The sequence below is a fragment of the Podarcis pityusensis genome (assembly GCF_964106645.2).
Source record: "Podarcis pityusensis genome assembly, chromosome: 14".
Classification (NCBI taxonomy): domain Eukaryota; kingdom Metazoa; phylum Chordata; class Lepidosauria; order Squamata; family Lacertidae; genus Podarcis; species Podarcis pityusensis.
The window spans coordinates 27,306,946-27,321,867 of NC_138039.1; the positions used below are offsets into that span (position 1 = coordinate 27,306,946).

Consider the following 14,922-nt stretch of genomic DNA (forward strand, 5'->3'; position numbering starts at 1 on the left):
GGGGAGACTCCAGATCTTCCAGGGGCACGCCATGCCTGGCTAAGGGGGCAAAGAAAACACCGACTCCTGTCCGGTCTGCAGAATGCTAGCTCTGTCGGTAAAGCATGAGACTTTTCATCTCAGGGCATTGAGTTTGAGCCCCATGTTGGGCAAAAAGTTCCTGCATTGCAGCGGATTTGGCTAGATGACCCTCAGGGTCCCTTCCAACTAAACCATTCTACAGTTCTGTGATTAATATTTTTCTGTTTTTTCGAGCAACATATTCACATCCCGAGAGCTTTCTTGCAAGGTCATTTTGTGGAGACAATGTGCAGAAAGAATTTAGGCATTCTTCAGCAGAACAGCCAACTTCTACTTCTTCTTCTTTGGCGATCACTCGTAGCTGAGTAAGATTGTCTTCCATAAACACGGTTTTAACAGTGAGTCCGTAAGTGACTGTGGAGGCCAATTCTGGATCCACACGTCCTTCCACAGTGGGGACATTGGTTCCCGGGCGGGAGTTGATCATGGTATGGATTACAACACCTGTGACTATTGACTCCACAACTTCAGGATTGTCAAAAGAGATAGCACACAAAATTAATTAATTTGAGTCGTGCGACTCAAATTGGGTCGACCGGTCCTATTTTTTTAAAAGCGACATGGACTCAAGTTGCTTCTGGGGCTGCTTCGGATCTGCTCCTGTCTGGGGCTAAGCCCACCTGGCTCGGGTCCAGCCCCTCACCCTACCCTGCCGGGTGCAGAGACCCTCCCCGCCAGGGAGTTTCCCACCTTTGCAGCTGGGTGGTCTGGTTGGGGGCTCCTGGAACTTCCAGGGGTCAGTGTCTAAATTGAGAAGCGTGGCTGGGCAGATGGATGGGACTAAGTTTCCCTAGGAAGCCCCTCCCCCCAAGCCTGAAAGCCATTAAATCTCTCCTGCCCAATTTGAAGAAGCCTCCTGTGGTTACTCAGTAACACCGGGAAAATACTCTGTCCATGCTCAGAGGCACATGCCAGAGAAAGTTTAGCCTGCTTAATTTATGAATGTCAGGGCACTGTGAAATGCTCAGGAACAATAATAAAACCATAGTATTATTATTAGTAGTAGTACTAGTAGGGCTATTCATTAATTAATAGTGCTTCTGTGGCATAAAATCAGTTGCAAAGCCCCGTCTCCAGAGCAGTTCCCTCCCTGGTGAGGAGCTTTGACTGGGATTAGCAGGGAGATGATCCTCAACCCAGGACAACATTGAGACACAGGCAGCGGTTCTTGCATCAAGATAAACGAATTGGTAGGTGATACGCCTGCAGGGGAGAGTGGCAGAGACTCTTCACATGCTCAGAGAGACCCTCGGCCATCGTTCCTGGAGATCCCCCCCCCCCACAAACCACTGGAGCAGGTCCCATTTTCTGAAAAGCAAAGTGCACGTGTACAGTGGAGGGTTTGTTCTAGCGCTGGGGAGAGAGGGTGGCGCTTTGCACATGCTCGGACCCCTCTTGTTATTCTGCCTGCTTCCCCAACCCCTCCCGTCCCAACTCGACTCCGGGGGCTGAGTTCTAGTCTAGCCCATGGCAGTTCAGCACCTGAGCCACACGACCGGCTATTCCTTGGAACTGCTTTGCCGGGTCGAGCCAAGCCGCTTGGTGCCTTTCTGCCCCTCGCCGCCGTCTCTCCGCACCCGTCGAACAGCCAGTTAGCTCCTTAGCAGCAAGCGGATATTGCGCGGGTAGACTGCCCCTGCCCGTGGAGGCTCTGGCCGGATGGAGGCGGAAGGGGCGCTCCCCGTCGCTGCTGCTTGCTGCTGCTGCGGGCGGGGCATCCCCAGGGCAGGGAGGCTCCGACGGCGCGGCCCGCCCACCTGAGCCGCTGCCGCAACAGGTGCCTGGCCCGGCGCGCCCTCCGTCCTTCCTCCCTCTCCGCCATGGCTCAGGCGCCGGGAGCGGGGGAACGCCGCCACCTCGGGGAGACCCCAAGCCCCGGTGAGGGGCACCCCCAAGCTGGAGGCGTCTGCCCGGAGCACGCACTGGACCTGACTTGGTTCTGTTGCACCGAGAGGCGGCTCGTCTGCGCCCAGTGTCCCGTCCAGGGCGGCTGCCGGGACCACCGGGTGCGCCCGTTGGCCGAGGAGGCAGCCGAGAGGAGGGTGAGCCTCGACGGGGAGGGCGCTGCTGGGGTAATGTGGGGTAATGTGGTAAAGCCCTCTCCCTCTCCACACACATCCCCAGTCGAATTTCCCTGCTGGGTATTTGTAGAATTATTAAGAGTGCATCTGAGCATATGCAAAGTGCATTCCCTTTGCACCGCATCACCACCTCCCAAATGTCAGCAAATGGGGATTTTGGGCATGCGGGAAGAGGCCCAAGGACACCATTTCAGAGCTTTAAGCCCCAGTGGTGTTTTGTGTTTTAGAGCTGGTGCCAGCCTGGTTTCCAGTTTCCAGTGTAAAGTTGGCCAATAAGCTCCTTCCTGGAACTCCCCAGGCCTGTTTTGGGGTGAGCTGGGCAGGGGATGCACTCTGCACATACTTAGAGGCATAGTTTATTCCCTTTCACACTGAAAGCACCAGCGTATGGAGGGAGGGGGAGATTTCAGCATCCTACTTTTCCCCTACTCATTTTTTTTTGTTTATTTGTTTCAGAACAAAATAGTGGACGAGTGTGAAAAGCTTCAGCTCCAGAGTGCCACAATTGCCAAATTTGCCACAGAGGTGTTGCCAGAGAAGAAGAAGCGTGTTGTGGTAATAATGTGGTCTGGGGAGAATTTGCAGCTGAATTATTAGCCCCCTAGTGCACATAACTTTGGGGTCTCCTGCCCCATCCATAACAGCCTCCCCCAACTTGGAGTTCCCAGATATTCCTGGACTACAGCCTCCATCATCCACAGCCAGCAGTGAGCTAGATCAGGGATGATGTGAGTTGTAGTCCAGCAACATCGGAGGACCCAAGGTTGGCAGAGGCTGCTGTGTGATATCCCCCTCTGGTCCAGGAGCCATTTTTCGCAGGTGCAATCTTGTGGGGCTCCTGTGCCTTTCGCAACCGCTGAACAGGCAGAAATACACTAGGTCTAGCTTGACCCTGTGCCTGTTGGATTTCCGTCTGCGAACTGCACCTGCTGGATTGCTCCATGTGTTGGGTATTCTGGCAACCTATGACCCTTGTTTGTGAGGTCTGCACTGGCTATCAATCAGGACACGTTAAAGGCTTTGGTGCAAACAGGCCCTATACAGGTCAGGATCAGGATACTTGAAATACAGATGATCTGTGAGAAAGTTCCTCCTTCAAGTTCATCTGTCCCCCCCCCCCCCCACAAAAAAAACCAGTTACCTGCTGTGCAGTGACTCAGAGCAGCGCTTTCGGTGTAGCTGTCCCGTTCTGTGAAACAGCATTCCTGTTGAGATACGCCAGCTCTCTGCGCTTTCCGGAAACCATGGGAGATATTTTTGCTCCAACTGGCTTTTCCTGCTGGACGAAACAGTCTCTCTGTCTCAGGTGTTCATACTGAGTTTGTTTTAAAACCCATTTTCTCCCTCTGTGTGTGTGGCGGCAGGGGGGGGGGGTTGTACTGTTTTAAATGTCAATGAGTTGCCTTGAAACATAGTCTTGGATATTATTGGAATTATTATTTAATGTGGTGCAGCTGTTAAAGGCTTGAGAGCCCTGCTAGGAAAAAGGTAGCAACCGTCTCAGGCAGATTCAACCTGTGACTCCTGCCCTGTGACTGTGACTTAGGGGATGAAACCAGCCTCTGGCATGGGGACCAGATGATTCGAGGCATATGTGGGGCAGGAATTTATGTTTGATTTCTGCCGGAGCCTGGAGACAATGAAGCAGGTGAAGTCCAAAGAGTTGGCAGCTTTCCGCCCTCAAACAAGAATCTTTGGGAGGCTCCTTGTCCCATTTTGGGGGTGGAGGTGTCACCCAGCCAAAGCTGGTTGCTGGGATTCCCTTTGCTGTCCTCGTGGACCTTGCTGGGCTCTTAAGCTCGAGAGCAGATGCAGGAATCCTTAGCAGCAGGGCTGGACCAAGACATTTTATGGCCCCTGAGGCGAACTGCAAAATGACGCCCCCCCCCACCAGAGAAGAAAGGGGGAGTAAAGTTCTACGTCATGAACCATGGAGGAGTGGTTGCTAAAATTACTGGATTTAGCTGAGATGGCAAAGACTACAATTTTTAATCAGAGAAAAGTCCTTGTCAACATTTACTAAAGACTCAAAACGTCTTACAGACTTTTTGCATGAAAAAGAGCTCATGATATTTGGTTTTGAAGATTGACTATGTAATGTTGGTTTGTAGAAAGTGGATTTGTTGGGTGTAATCTTGGAGTGGATATGTTGGATATTTTTCATATATAGATGACAGATGAAGATTCAGAAGTTCTCTTTTTTTCTTTTCCCCAGGCCTTTCCCTCCCCTTTCCCTTTTCCCTTTCTCCTTTCTCTGTCTTCCTGTCTGTTTCTCTCTCTCCTTTTCTGGTCTGTGTTTTTATTTAGATTACCGTATTTTTCGCTCTATAAGATGCACCAGACCATAAAATGCACCTAGTTTTTGGAAGAGGAAAACAAGAAGAAGAGAATTCTGAATCCCATAAGCCAGGACAGCAAGCGGGACCGCTGCGCAGCGATCCCACTGGCTGCCCTGGCTTATGGGATAGCCGCGCGCAGCCTCTTCCGGACAAGGGGAGCCTTCATCCCCTGCCCGGGAGAGGCTGCGTGCGGCTAAGGCTCTCCCAAGAGCCGCGCTCCCTTTAAAGAGCACGCGGAGCGTGTGTACGGCTCTTGGGGGCTTTTCCCCGAGGGGGGAAAACCCCCAAGAGCCGCACAAACACTCCACGCGACTCTTTAAAGGGAGCGCTGAGCAGAGCCTCCCACCTGCATTCGCCCCATAAGACGCACACACATTTCCCCTTACTTCTTAGGAGGGGAAAAGTGCGTCTTATAGAGCAAAAAATACAGTAGCTTTTTGGTACAAAGATATTTGATATTAATTTTTAAAAATGTGCTGCCCCTGTGGATCTTGCCGCCTGAGGTGGCCGCCCCACCTTGCCTCATGAGTGTGCCGGCCCTTAGCAGTGAACAAAAGCAGGGCTCATCTTCTTCTGTATGTTTGAAATGCGTCAGTGAACCACCGGCAGGCTTACGAAAAGGAAAGAAGTTCCTGCAGCCCATTGTCTCTGCATAACCACAGCCTTTGTGGCCTATGACTCCCTTGTGGGAAGTTTCGTTTTCGGGGAGCTCTGCCCTGACGCTCTCCAGCCCATTTTGGTCCATGGGAAAGTCTGTCTGGCTTGACATGCAGACATTTCCCAGGCCCCATCTCCAATGGCACCTCCAGTTTAAAAGTGGGGTGTCAGAAAGCAGGTGGTTGGGAAAGACCCAGTCCAAAGAGAAGACCTGGTACAGCTCAGTCAGTAGAGCATGAGACAGTTAATCTCAGGGTTGTGGGTTCGAATCCCACATTGGGCCAAAGATTACTACATTGCATGGGGTTGGACTAGATGACCTCCTTGGTCCCTTAAAGGTAAAGGGACCCCTGACCATTAGGTCCAGTCGTGACCGACTCTGGGGTTGCGGCGCTCATCTCGCTTTATTGGCTGAGGGAGCCGGCGTACAGCTTCCGGGTCATGTGACCAGCATGACTAAGCCGCTTCTGGCAAACCAGAGCAGCACACGGAAACGCCGTATACCTTCCCACCTATTTATCTACTTGCACTTTGACGTGCTTTCGAACTGCTAGGTTGGCAGGAGCAGGGACCGAGCAACGGGAGCTCACCCCATCGCGGGGATTTGAACCGCCAACCTTCTGATCGGCAAGTCCTAGGCTCTGTGGTTTAACCCACAGCGCCACCCGCATCCCTTCCTTGGTCCCTTACAACGCTACAATTCTATGATTGATGATGATGGGAACTGTAATGCTGCTCCCCACACGGGGCTTGGGTGGGCTGGTGTCCCAACCTTGTGTCGTGCAGCTTCCCATTTCACCTTGTCCTCCTTTCTCAGACTGTGGCCAGCAGTGCCCGGGAGGTCCTGATCCAGCGCCTGAACGTTGTGAGGACTGTGTGTGAGAGCGAGGAGCAGCGGCTGCTGGATGTGGCCCACTCAGAGGAGGAGCGTGCCCACCAGAACATCCTCACCCAGCAGGTCCACTGGAACGAATCACTACGGAAACTGGACGCCCTCCGGACTTACATGGTGACCATGATCACCAGCACAGATGATGGTGGCCTGGTGGTAAGCATTGGCGATTGGCCCCAAGTGAGGCTCACCCTTGCCTCGCAGTTTGCATGTGCTCGGTTTATGGGTTTATCTCTCACTTATGGTGAGCTGTGAAATGGACAGAGATATAAATGTTTATTCTCCATTCTTTGGCTCGTAGTCGACAGGCATAAGCAACTCGTGAATTTTGGGAAGCTCCAACAAAATGACAATTACACAAGCATGCCCTTAAAAATGCAGTATCAAAGCAGAAATCAATTTTAAAGCCTTTTCTTTATTTTAAAGATTGTGTTGAATTATAAAAGGGGAAAGAGCTTAACAAATGCATACCTCCATAAATAAATTTTTCCCCAGAGACTATTTCAACCGCAATAGAATTAAACCTTGGATGCCCATCAAAAAGTTCCTTCCCGCTTTTTTGTTTATTTGGTTTATGTCGTAAATAAAATGATTGAAAAAACAACCTCAAAGCAGTTTACAAAAAGATAAAGCATGAAAATCGAGGGGGGGGGAGACCAAAATAGTTTCTGACAGTGATTTCAGGCTATGGGAGTAGGATGAAACTGCAGGGTGACACACACACGTACCCTGGGTCGGTTGTATGTGATTTCCCCTTCAGTTGGCTACACTTAGCCCACCTACCATATCCACATGAACCAAGGTTGGCTGTGAACTGCTTTTAAAATCTGGTTCTAGACCTTGGTTAAGAGCAAGTCCTGCTTCACCTTATCCATGGTTAGCACGGCATGATGGCCAACCATAGCTACGGCCAGTGGTGGCTGATGCCTGACAGAAATGGAAGGGCAGAAAGCAGGGAGCCACACAGTGGGCGGAGCCAGAGCCAGAAGGAGGAGGAGCCAGCTTGCTCTAGTTTTGCCCCCTCCTCTCCATCCTTCTGTTCCCTGCTGAGGTCCAAAGAATCAGCACAAAGGCAGAGAAGGGAGCTGGTAGGCAGGGGCCCCTGCCACCCACTGCTAGACTGGATGGGAGAAAGAAGACAGGCAGGCAGGCAGGGGCTGGCGGACAGGCTGAGGTTGGCAGGGCAGCCCCCCAGTCTGGCTATGGGAAAAGTGGGTGGGGTGGGTGGAAGAAGTGAAGTCATCTGTGGTTAAGGAAAGGGCAATCATAATCAGTCTCTGGCTTCCTGCCTGCTTATATTGAAACTCGTCTTGAGATTGTGGTCAAATTGCAGGAGCTAAAAATAAAACAAAAATGTCATCATGTTGGGCTTTTCTTAAAAAATTAAAAAGCTGCCATGCTTTTTATTGAGTTTTACATCATTTTTAACATAATCACAACTAACAATATAATCACAAAATAAATTTATTTTGTGATTTATTTTGTGCCATGCTTCAATTTATAGGAAGCTACTTTGTACAGTCAAACCTCGGCTCCCAAACGCCTCCGTTTGGAACGTTTCGACTCCCAAATGCCAAAAACTCAGAAGTAAACGCTTCACTTTTTGAACGTTTTTTGGAAGCCGAACGTCCGACACGGCTTCCACTTGAGTGCAGAAAGCTCCTGCAACCAATCAGAAGCCGCGCCTTGGTTGTCGAACATTTCGGAAGCCAAACAGGCTTCCAGAATGGATTATGTTCGACAACCGAGGTTTGACTGTACCAGGCCAGGCTTTGTGTCTGTTGAACCCAGTCAGGTGGGCTCTGTCTGGTAGCCCTTCTCTAGGGTCTCTCAGACCAAGGAGGGTCTTTCCCCTGCCCTCCCTCAACTTGAGCCCCCCCCCTTTCACTGCAGGGACCCTGGAGCTGAGCCAGGGCCCCTTTCCACTCTTTCCCTGGGGTTCCCATCCATGGCGTCAAATGGACCTCCATCTATTTAGCAGTGGTAATTTTCTGTTTTCAAAGAGGTCTTTTTAGTAACTTTCTCTCTCTCTCTCTCTTTCTCTGTATGTCTAGCAGGCAGAGGAGGAAATCTTTGAGAGGTGAGTGAAGACATCTTTGATTCCTACTTCTACCTCCCCCCACCTCAAAAAAAGCAATAAGTAGGAGCATAGGAACATGGCAACAGGCCTGAGGAGCCTGACCAAAGGGGCTTCATCCAGTCTCAACAAAATATAAAAATCACAATAAAACATCAACCTTTAAAAACTTCCCTGTACAGGAGTACCTTCTGATGCCTTCTAAAATTCATTTAGTTATTTATCTTATTGACATCTGACGGGAAGGCATTCTGCTGGGCAGACACCACTACCGAGAAGGCCCTTTGCCTGGTTTCCTGTAACTGGCCTTTTATTTCTACTCTCTGCTTCTTGTTCTTTAACTAACTGCCGAGATGTAAGATCTGTCCTCCTGTTTCAGGACAGCTGTTTGCTCAGGCACCCCTGGTGGTTTTGATACCGCTGTCTAGATTCCCACCAACACTCTGAAATAACTCTAAAGGGGAGTCAGACAGGACTTACTTGTGCAGAAGCCATGCTGATTTACCTTCAGCAAGACCTGTTCTTCCCTATGTTTCCTAATGTTGCTGCTGATAATGCTTCCAGAACTGGTATCAACTGGCCTGCACTTTTTTTGGATCTCTTTAAAAGAAATGTTCTATATTGTTAGGCTCAACAGCAGTTTCACACTCTGAGTTGTTTAAGAACTCTTCAGATGGAATCTGTCTAGATTGAATGATTTATTTGTTTTTAATTTGTCTAGGATGTCCTCTCTTGCATCTCTTTGCCTTTCTGCTCTCTCAATATCCTCCTCTGTCAGCCCTTTAATTCCCTTCCTACCCAGTGGGTCAACTGCCTCCCTAGTGGGCTTTCTGCTTCTGATGTGTTTTTCTAAAATGCTGTAAATGTATTTTGTGCTATTAAAAGCACTTTCCTCATTGCCTCCTTCCAGTGTGTGTGTGTGTGTGTGTGTGTGTGTGCAAGTTTGTGTTTCTTTCTGTTCTACTCCTTTGGGCAAGCTTTTGTCCACAGGCCTGGTGGGAAAGCTATTGTTTCCCTCCTTTCTGTTCTTATTTTTATCATGTGTTTTGTGTTTTTTATATTGTAATTATATGTTGTGAACTGCCCTGAGATCTACGGGTAAAAGGCGGTCTACAAATTTAATGAATAAAATAAAAATAAATACAGTGGTACCTCGGGTTAAGTACTTAATTCGTTCCGAAGGCCCGTTCTTAGCCTGAAACTGTTCTTAACCTGAAGCACCACTTTAGCTAATGGGGCCTCCTGCTGCTGCTGCGCCGCCAGAGCACAATTTCTGTTCTCATCCTGAAGCAAAGTTCTTAACCTGAGGTACCATTTCTGGGTTAGCGGAGCCTGTAACCTGAAGCGTATGTAACCCAAGGTACCACTGTACCCTAAAGAGCTAAGGATACTGACATATATTGTACGTAATATTGTATTTTACTGGGAATGAATTGAGAAGCGGTACGTTAAAACTAACCCCAGTTGCTTCTGTTGTGTTGGTTTAGGACAGAGGAAGCTGAAGGAATCCTAAAGCCCCAGGAGTCAGAAAAGCTGGACTTTAACCCATGGTGCCTCCAGAGTCCATTAGTGAGCCGGCTATGGGCCTTAGCTGTTCTCTGTCGGGCCTCAGGTCAGTGTCTTTCCCTTGTGGGGTGGGGGTCGTTATCCAGGCCACCTCCACCTGCCTTCCAGGTTTGCTTTTGCTGCCTTTCAGTTGGCTACGTTCCCAACACCTTTCTGCCGAATTTGTGGCGACCAGTTTCTTTCTCCACCCAGAACAGATGAAGTCCACGTGGATGAGAAAACAGTCAGCCCCCTCTTGCAGCTTTCGGAGGACAAGAGAACGCTGACCTTCAGCCCCAAGAAAAACAGCAGGCCCGACCCCGGTGGCCCGGCACGGTTTGACCACTGGCCCAACGCCTTGGCCGAGGAATCGTTCTGTTCGGGGGTCCATGCCTGGAGAGTCCGGGTGGCCAAAAGCGGTGCTTACAAGCTGGGCATCTCCTATGGCTCCCTGGAGCGCAAGGGGGCTGGGCCCGAAGCCCGCCTGGGTTGCAACGCTTCCTCCTGGGTTTTCTCCCGCTACGGCAGCGAGTTCCAGTTTTCCCACAATGGCCGACACCAGGCAGTGGAGATGCTCAAGTGCCCGGCTGAGATTGGAGTATTGGTGGACTTGGATGCTGGAGAGGTGCTGTTTTTTGACCCGGATTCTTGCGCCATTCTGCACATGCACCACGAAGCCTTTGCCGGCCCCATCTACCCAGCCTTGGCCGTGGCAGATCAGAGCCTCTCTCTGATGTGAGGAGAGCCAACACTGCAAGGTTGCAGTCATCTTCACCAAGGTTGTTATTTCCTAAAGCTGAGCGGGGCTGGATCACCTTATATTCTAGCAAGATGAGCACTGTGGTTCCGGCAGGACGATGCCAACTTGTGCCAGGAAGCGAGAGGGCTTTGCTCTGGGGCAACTCACGGGCTGTCTCTGGCTCTGCGTTCAGAGCAGATGGGAGCTGCAGTTTGCAGCTAAGTATCTTACCAGAGGAGGCCATGACGAAGTCAGTGACAGGGGCTGAAAGGCTTGGCTTGGGAGGGACATTCCACCTGCTCCAAGATGGTCATTCTCAGTCTTATTTAGCCTTAGCACTGTGCCACCACGAGTCCAGTCAGAAAAGACAATTGTACTGTACTAGTCCCTGAGGGGAAAGGGACAGAGCCGGCAATTAAAAAAAAAATCTGACTAGGAAAAGAGGATTCTGCAACCTGTGCAAATTACATAATGGATGGAGCATGTTGCTGCTTTTTTGTCATCACCGAATGTTATAATTATGAATGTAAAGCTACTGTTTAAATACTAGAATTGTGAATTTAAAGCTGCATAATTTAAAGCTACCGTTTTGCACATTCCCCCCCCCCCCCATTTTTGCTGGGAACCTCAGTCCAGTTTGCTAAGAATCTCATTCAGTCTTCCTCAAACCGACACCAGCACGTTCGGTGATTTTGGCAAGCCCGTTCTCTTCCCACATACTTTCTAGCATACCTTTCTGACCATGAGGGGTAGAAACTTGTTTTTCTTCTTAAAATGTGTTATTCTCAGGAAGCTGAACCATGCAGAATGTTGCATAGCATTCTTGTTTTTCTGTCAGACTGTGGCAAACACACAGCACGGGGCAATAAAATGGGAGATCCTAGAATACTGTAATAGAAGGGTAGAATTTGAAAGGGACCCAACGGTCATCTAGTCCAACCCCCAGCAATGCAAGAATCACAACTAATCACATCCATCAATCTTTCTCTACTGCATCACATAACAGAAATAGGCTGCCTTTTAAAAAGCAGCCAGGCCTCCAGGTTCACATTTCATTGGTTCCCAAGGCTATATAACAGGGGCACAAGGATATGCATTCTAACAGCATTTTTATTTATTTTTAAAAGGCACATACAAACAAAAGTATATAAACAACCAAATACTTTAGGCATTTAAGCCAGGGATGTTTTATTATCTGTTTGTTATGAAATTGTGCTAAATAATTTAAGCTCAAGTTTTTAAACTTGGGAGAGGTCCTTTTTTGGGCCACAAACTGACTCAAAAGTATTTACATGCATAAATAACTCGTGAGTGTCAGGGGGCAGGCCCATTATCTTTCTCCCCGATCCTGCTACCTCCTTTATTTTTATTTATTTTAAAAATTAAATTAGATTATTAATTTAATTATTACTATTTTTAATGTAGAAGAACATAAAATGTTTCCTCTCTCTCTCTCACCTTCCACCTGCCAACTGAAGTGATAACAGTCTAGGAGGGACACCAGGTGTGATTTAGCTGAACCCTGACAAAACTCCCCTTCTTAGCCCTTCTCTATAAGGGACGGGAGGTGCATCAGTGATGGTAGGATGTGGACATTGGGCACTTCTGCATCCTTCTCTAGAGGCTGGCAACCTGATTTATACAGAAAACTGTGCATCCCTGCCTCCCTCGCTGCCTTGTAGTCATTCACGTAGTCGTCCCCCACGTGGGCTGCCAGCTGAGGAGACACCCCTGCGATGCGGAGCGCCTCCAGGAAAATCCGCTTGTCCGGCTTGGCAAACCCCACTTCTTCCGAGGTCAGGACAAAGTCGAAGTGCTGGCGGAGGCCGCAGCGGGTCAGCACTTCCTGCAGCCTCTGGTCAAAGTTGGAGATGACTGCCATGGGGACCCCCATCCTCTGGCATTGCTGCAGAGTGTCCCTGGCGCCCGGGAGCAACTCCCAGTTGCGGGCACTGCTGTAATCCCGGTAGAGTTTCTCCGCAATGGGCCGGACGGCCTCCTTGCCGTGGACACCGGAGAGCCGGAACGTCTCCATGACAACATCCATCCACCACTGCTTGGAGCTGAGGCCTCTGTCTGAGCCATAGTTGGGGAAATGCAGGCTTTGGGCCCTGTAGGCTTGGCGGAAAGACTGGGTGAGGGCTTCGGCCTGTACCTGGACGCCACAGGCCCGGGCCTCAGCAGAGTAGCTCTCGCCCACGGGGACACGGAGGCGAAGGAGGGTGTCCTTCACGTCCCACGTCAAGAGCCGAAGCTTCAGCATGGTGTCAGCACTAGCCTAGAAAGAGAGGGGAACGAGAGAAGGGAATTAGGTGTCAACACATCTTATCACGGGCAAAATCTTGACTGGCGCAGTTTGGTTCATGGCCCCCCAACGCAAGCAAGGTCTCGAAAGGAAAATCCAGCAGCCTCCAGCCAGCATGACTTTGTAAGCTCTGTACTGGCAGGTCTGCAAACTGGTTTCTGTCTCCAAGCTCTGGCAGAGGAGGCCCTTTCTCTGGCAGGAAAATCTTGTCATCTGCCAATCCGGCTGCCCTGCAAGGGGGACTTTCACTTGGAGGGGTGGACTTGCTGCTCGGACGTCCAAGGCCAGAGAATGAAAATGAGAGTGGCCACCTTTGACCAGCGTGCTTTCAGGAGGCAGAATTAGCAATAGGTTAATGACTAATCCTGGACGGCCGCAGACGACGTACTGCAAAGCAGCGGCTGAAGGAGGGAGACTTTTGAGTGCTTTCAACTGTTTTCATTCTGCTTTTCTGCAAAGGCTTCCAACATGGCCCACGCTTAAAAAAGAAATAAATCACCAACTGATGAAACACTTAATGAAGTTACAAAACCTTGAAACAATGAAAGCAGAGAGGGCAGGAACATAACTTTGGCTACGTACTCTGATCAGACCTTTACGAAGAGCATCCGAAAGACACGCTTCAAGAAATGGGCAGGCAGGGTGAGGTGGGGAGTGGGAGAGACCCACCTAAAATTCAGCATGTTCTCAGCCTGGGAATTTGCTTTTGGTGCCAGAATCAAGCTCACAAGCCTTTCAGACAAAAATGCAGTCCTAGGTATGGCCAGCAGCTGGACGGGGTGGGGGAAGGATACTTGATATTTCCAAGGTTAAAAAAATGAGTTCAGGTGTGTGTCCAGAAACCCACAATTGCAGATCCGCTGCCAAACAAAACTCTACCAGCAGATCCCTTTTTCTTTGCAGCCCATTTCCCCTGCTTTAAGAGACTCCCACACACAACCTGTGTCGTCGTCCCCCCCCCCCCGGCCTGGTGCCTGACTGCCCCTCTTCCTGCTTGTGAGGCAGCAGGAGTAGAAAAAGGCAGCCGAACCAGTTGGGCAGGAAGGTGAGAGGCACACGGGGCACAGCAGAGGTGGAACTGGGTGTGGGCATGGCTTGGCTGGCCTTCCAGCAGGAACACAAAGGGTGGTGTTGCATAAGGAACCACCCAGGCCAGCTCCCCTCACCCTCTGGGCACTGCCACGATCCCTTTCAGGTTGTGCCCTTCCTGTGGCGGGGGTGGGGGTGGGTGCAGGATAAGAAGTCATTGGCCACCCTGGCTGGGGGCAGGTGGGCAGTTGGTCTCGTGCTTGCCACCCTTCACTGGAGACCTCAAAGCAGAAGGCACTGGCTGGGGTCATTTAGCTCTCTCTTGGAGTGGATAATTCTCTCTCCACCCTTATCTAGGATTAAAGGGCATTATCTGGAATGCTTGTTATATTCTGCTTCAGAGCCCCAAGAGGCTCTCAAAGCGGCTTACAAAGCTTCTCAGCATGTAACGTGCTCTCAGCACCTCATCCATCCATCCATCTTGATGGGCAGGATGAGTTAGTGGCTAGGCAAGAGGGACATTCCTGCTCTTACCTCTCCTGGGTATCACACCAGGAAACAACCTCCCTTGGAGGGGATGGGGTGGGCAGGTGGGGGGAGGATGAGGGAGGCACTGCTGGGGTGGGGAGAGGAGGGGGATGCTGACAGGATCCCCTTCCTGGCAGTGGGTACCAGGGAGTGGGACTGGGAATCGCCTGCGCTCCCTGCTGCCCGTTGTGCCACCTGCCTGGTGTTTGCTGTGGGAAAGTCTGAGTGCAGTGGTGAGTTGGTAGGTGAGCAAGCCCCACGCCCAGGTGGGAGGTGTGTTGCCTGCTCCAAACAGGGTTGCACTCCTCCCTCCAAAGGCACAGGTGCATAGCCTGGGGGGTGTTCCTGGGTCCACCCTTTGCCACTAGAGGCCCAGGTGGCTATGAGCGCCTTTGGGCCAGCTGTGGTTGACAAGGCAGCTGCAGCTGTTCCTGGACCAGGAAGGAGACCTTGGCCTATGTCATGCCATCCTGGCACTCTGGAGAGGATTAATGCAATGAGCTCTGTGTGTGTGGACTGGGGAGGAGGGGCGCTTCCCTCGAACTTAACCCAGAAGGTGCAGCTGGTGAACACTGCATCATCTGGGTGCAGCCCGGGGCACCATGTAACTTCTCTGTCAGGCAAGCTGCACTGGGCTGCCCATACTAAT

At 50.6% G+C, this 14,922-nt stretch overlaps 3 protein-coding genes across 5 annotated transcripts in view; 1 reads left to right on the top strand and 2 right to left on the bottom strand.

The window, feature by feature from the left end:
* Positions 1-3,675, bottom strand: part of WDR31 (WD repeat domain 31) — an 18,771-nt gene extending 15,096 nt beyond the window's left edge. The window contains exon 1 of one of the 2 annotated variants that reach the window (XM_080982219.1): positions 3,304-3,675. The gene's annotated coding sequence lies outside the window, so the exon portion shown is untranslated. Of the gene's footprint in view, positions 1-1,563; positions 1,771-3,303 lie in introns of those variants that run through there. The other variant, XM_080982218.1, reaches the window with a different exon arrangement.
* BSPRY (B-box and SPRY domain containing) lies at positions 1,866-11,815 on the top strand. 2 transcript variants are annotated; one of them, XM_080982200.1, is made up of 6 exons: positions 1,866-2,123; positions 2,619-2,717; positions 5,976-6,206; positions 8,108-8,130; positions 9,615-9,739; positions 9,891-11,815. In XM_080982200.1, the coding sequence occupies exons 1-6, from the start codon at positions 1,902-1,904 to the stop codon at positions 10,409-10,411; spliced, it is 1,221 nt and encodes a 406-aa protein (XP_080838326.1). In that variant the 5' UTR covers positions 1,866-1,901; the 3' UTR covers positions 10,412-11,815. The 2 variants fall into 2 exon arrangements, with proteins under 2 accessions (XP_080838326.1, XP_080838325.1); XM_080982199.1 differs by having other exon boundaries at positions 1,867-2,123; positions 8,105-8,130.
* Positions 11,504-14,336, bottom strand: HDHD3 (haloacid dehalogenase like hydrolase domain containing 3). Its single transcript, XM_080982250.1, has one exon. It carries the CDS (start codon positions 12,672-12,674, stop codon positions 11,952-11,954), a length of 723 nt encoding a protein of 240 aa, XP_080838376.1. The 5' UTR covers positions 12,675-14,336; the 3' UTR covers positions 11,504-11,951.
* Positions 14,337-14,922: the final 586 nt, after the last annotated feature.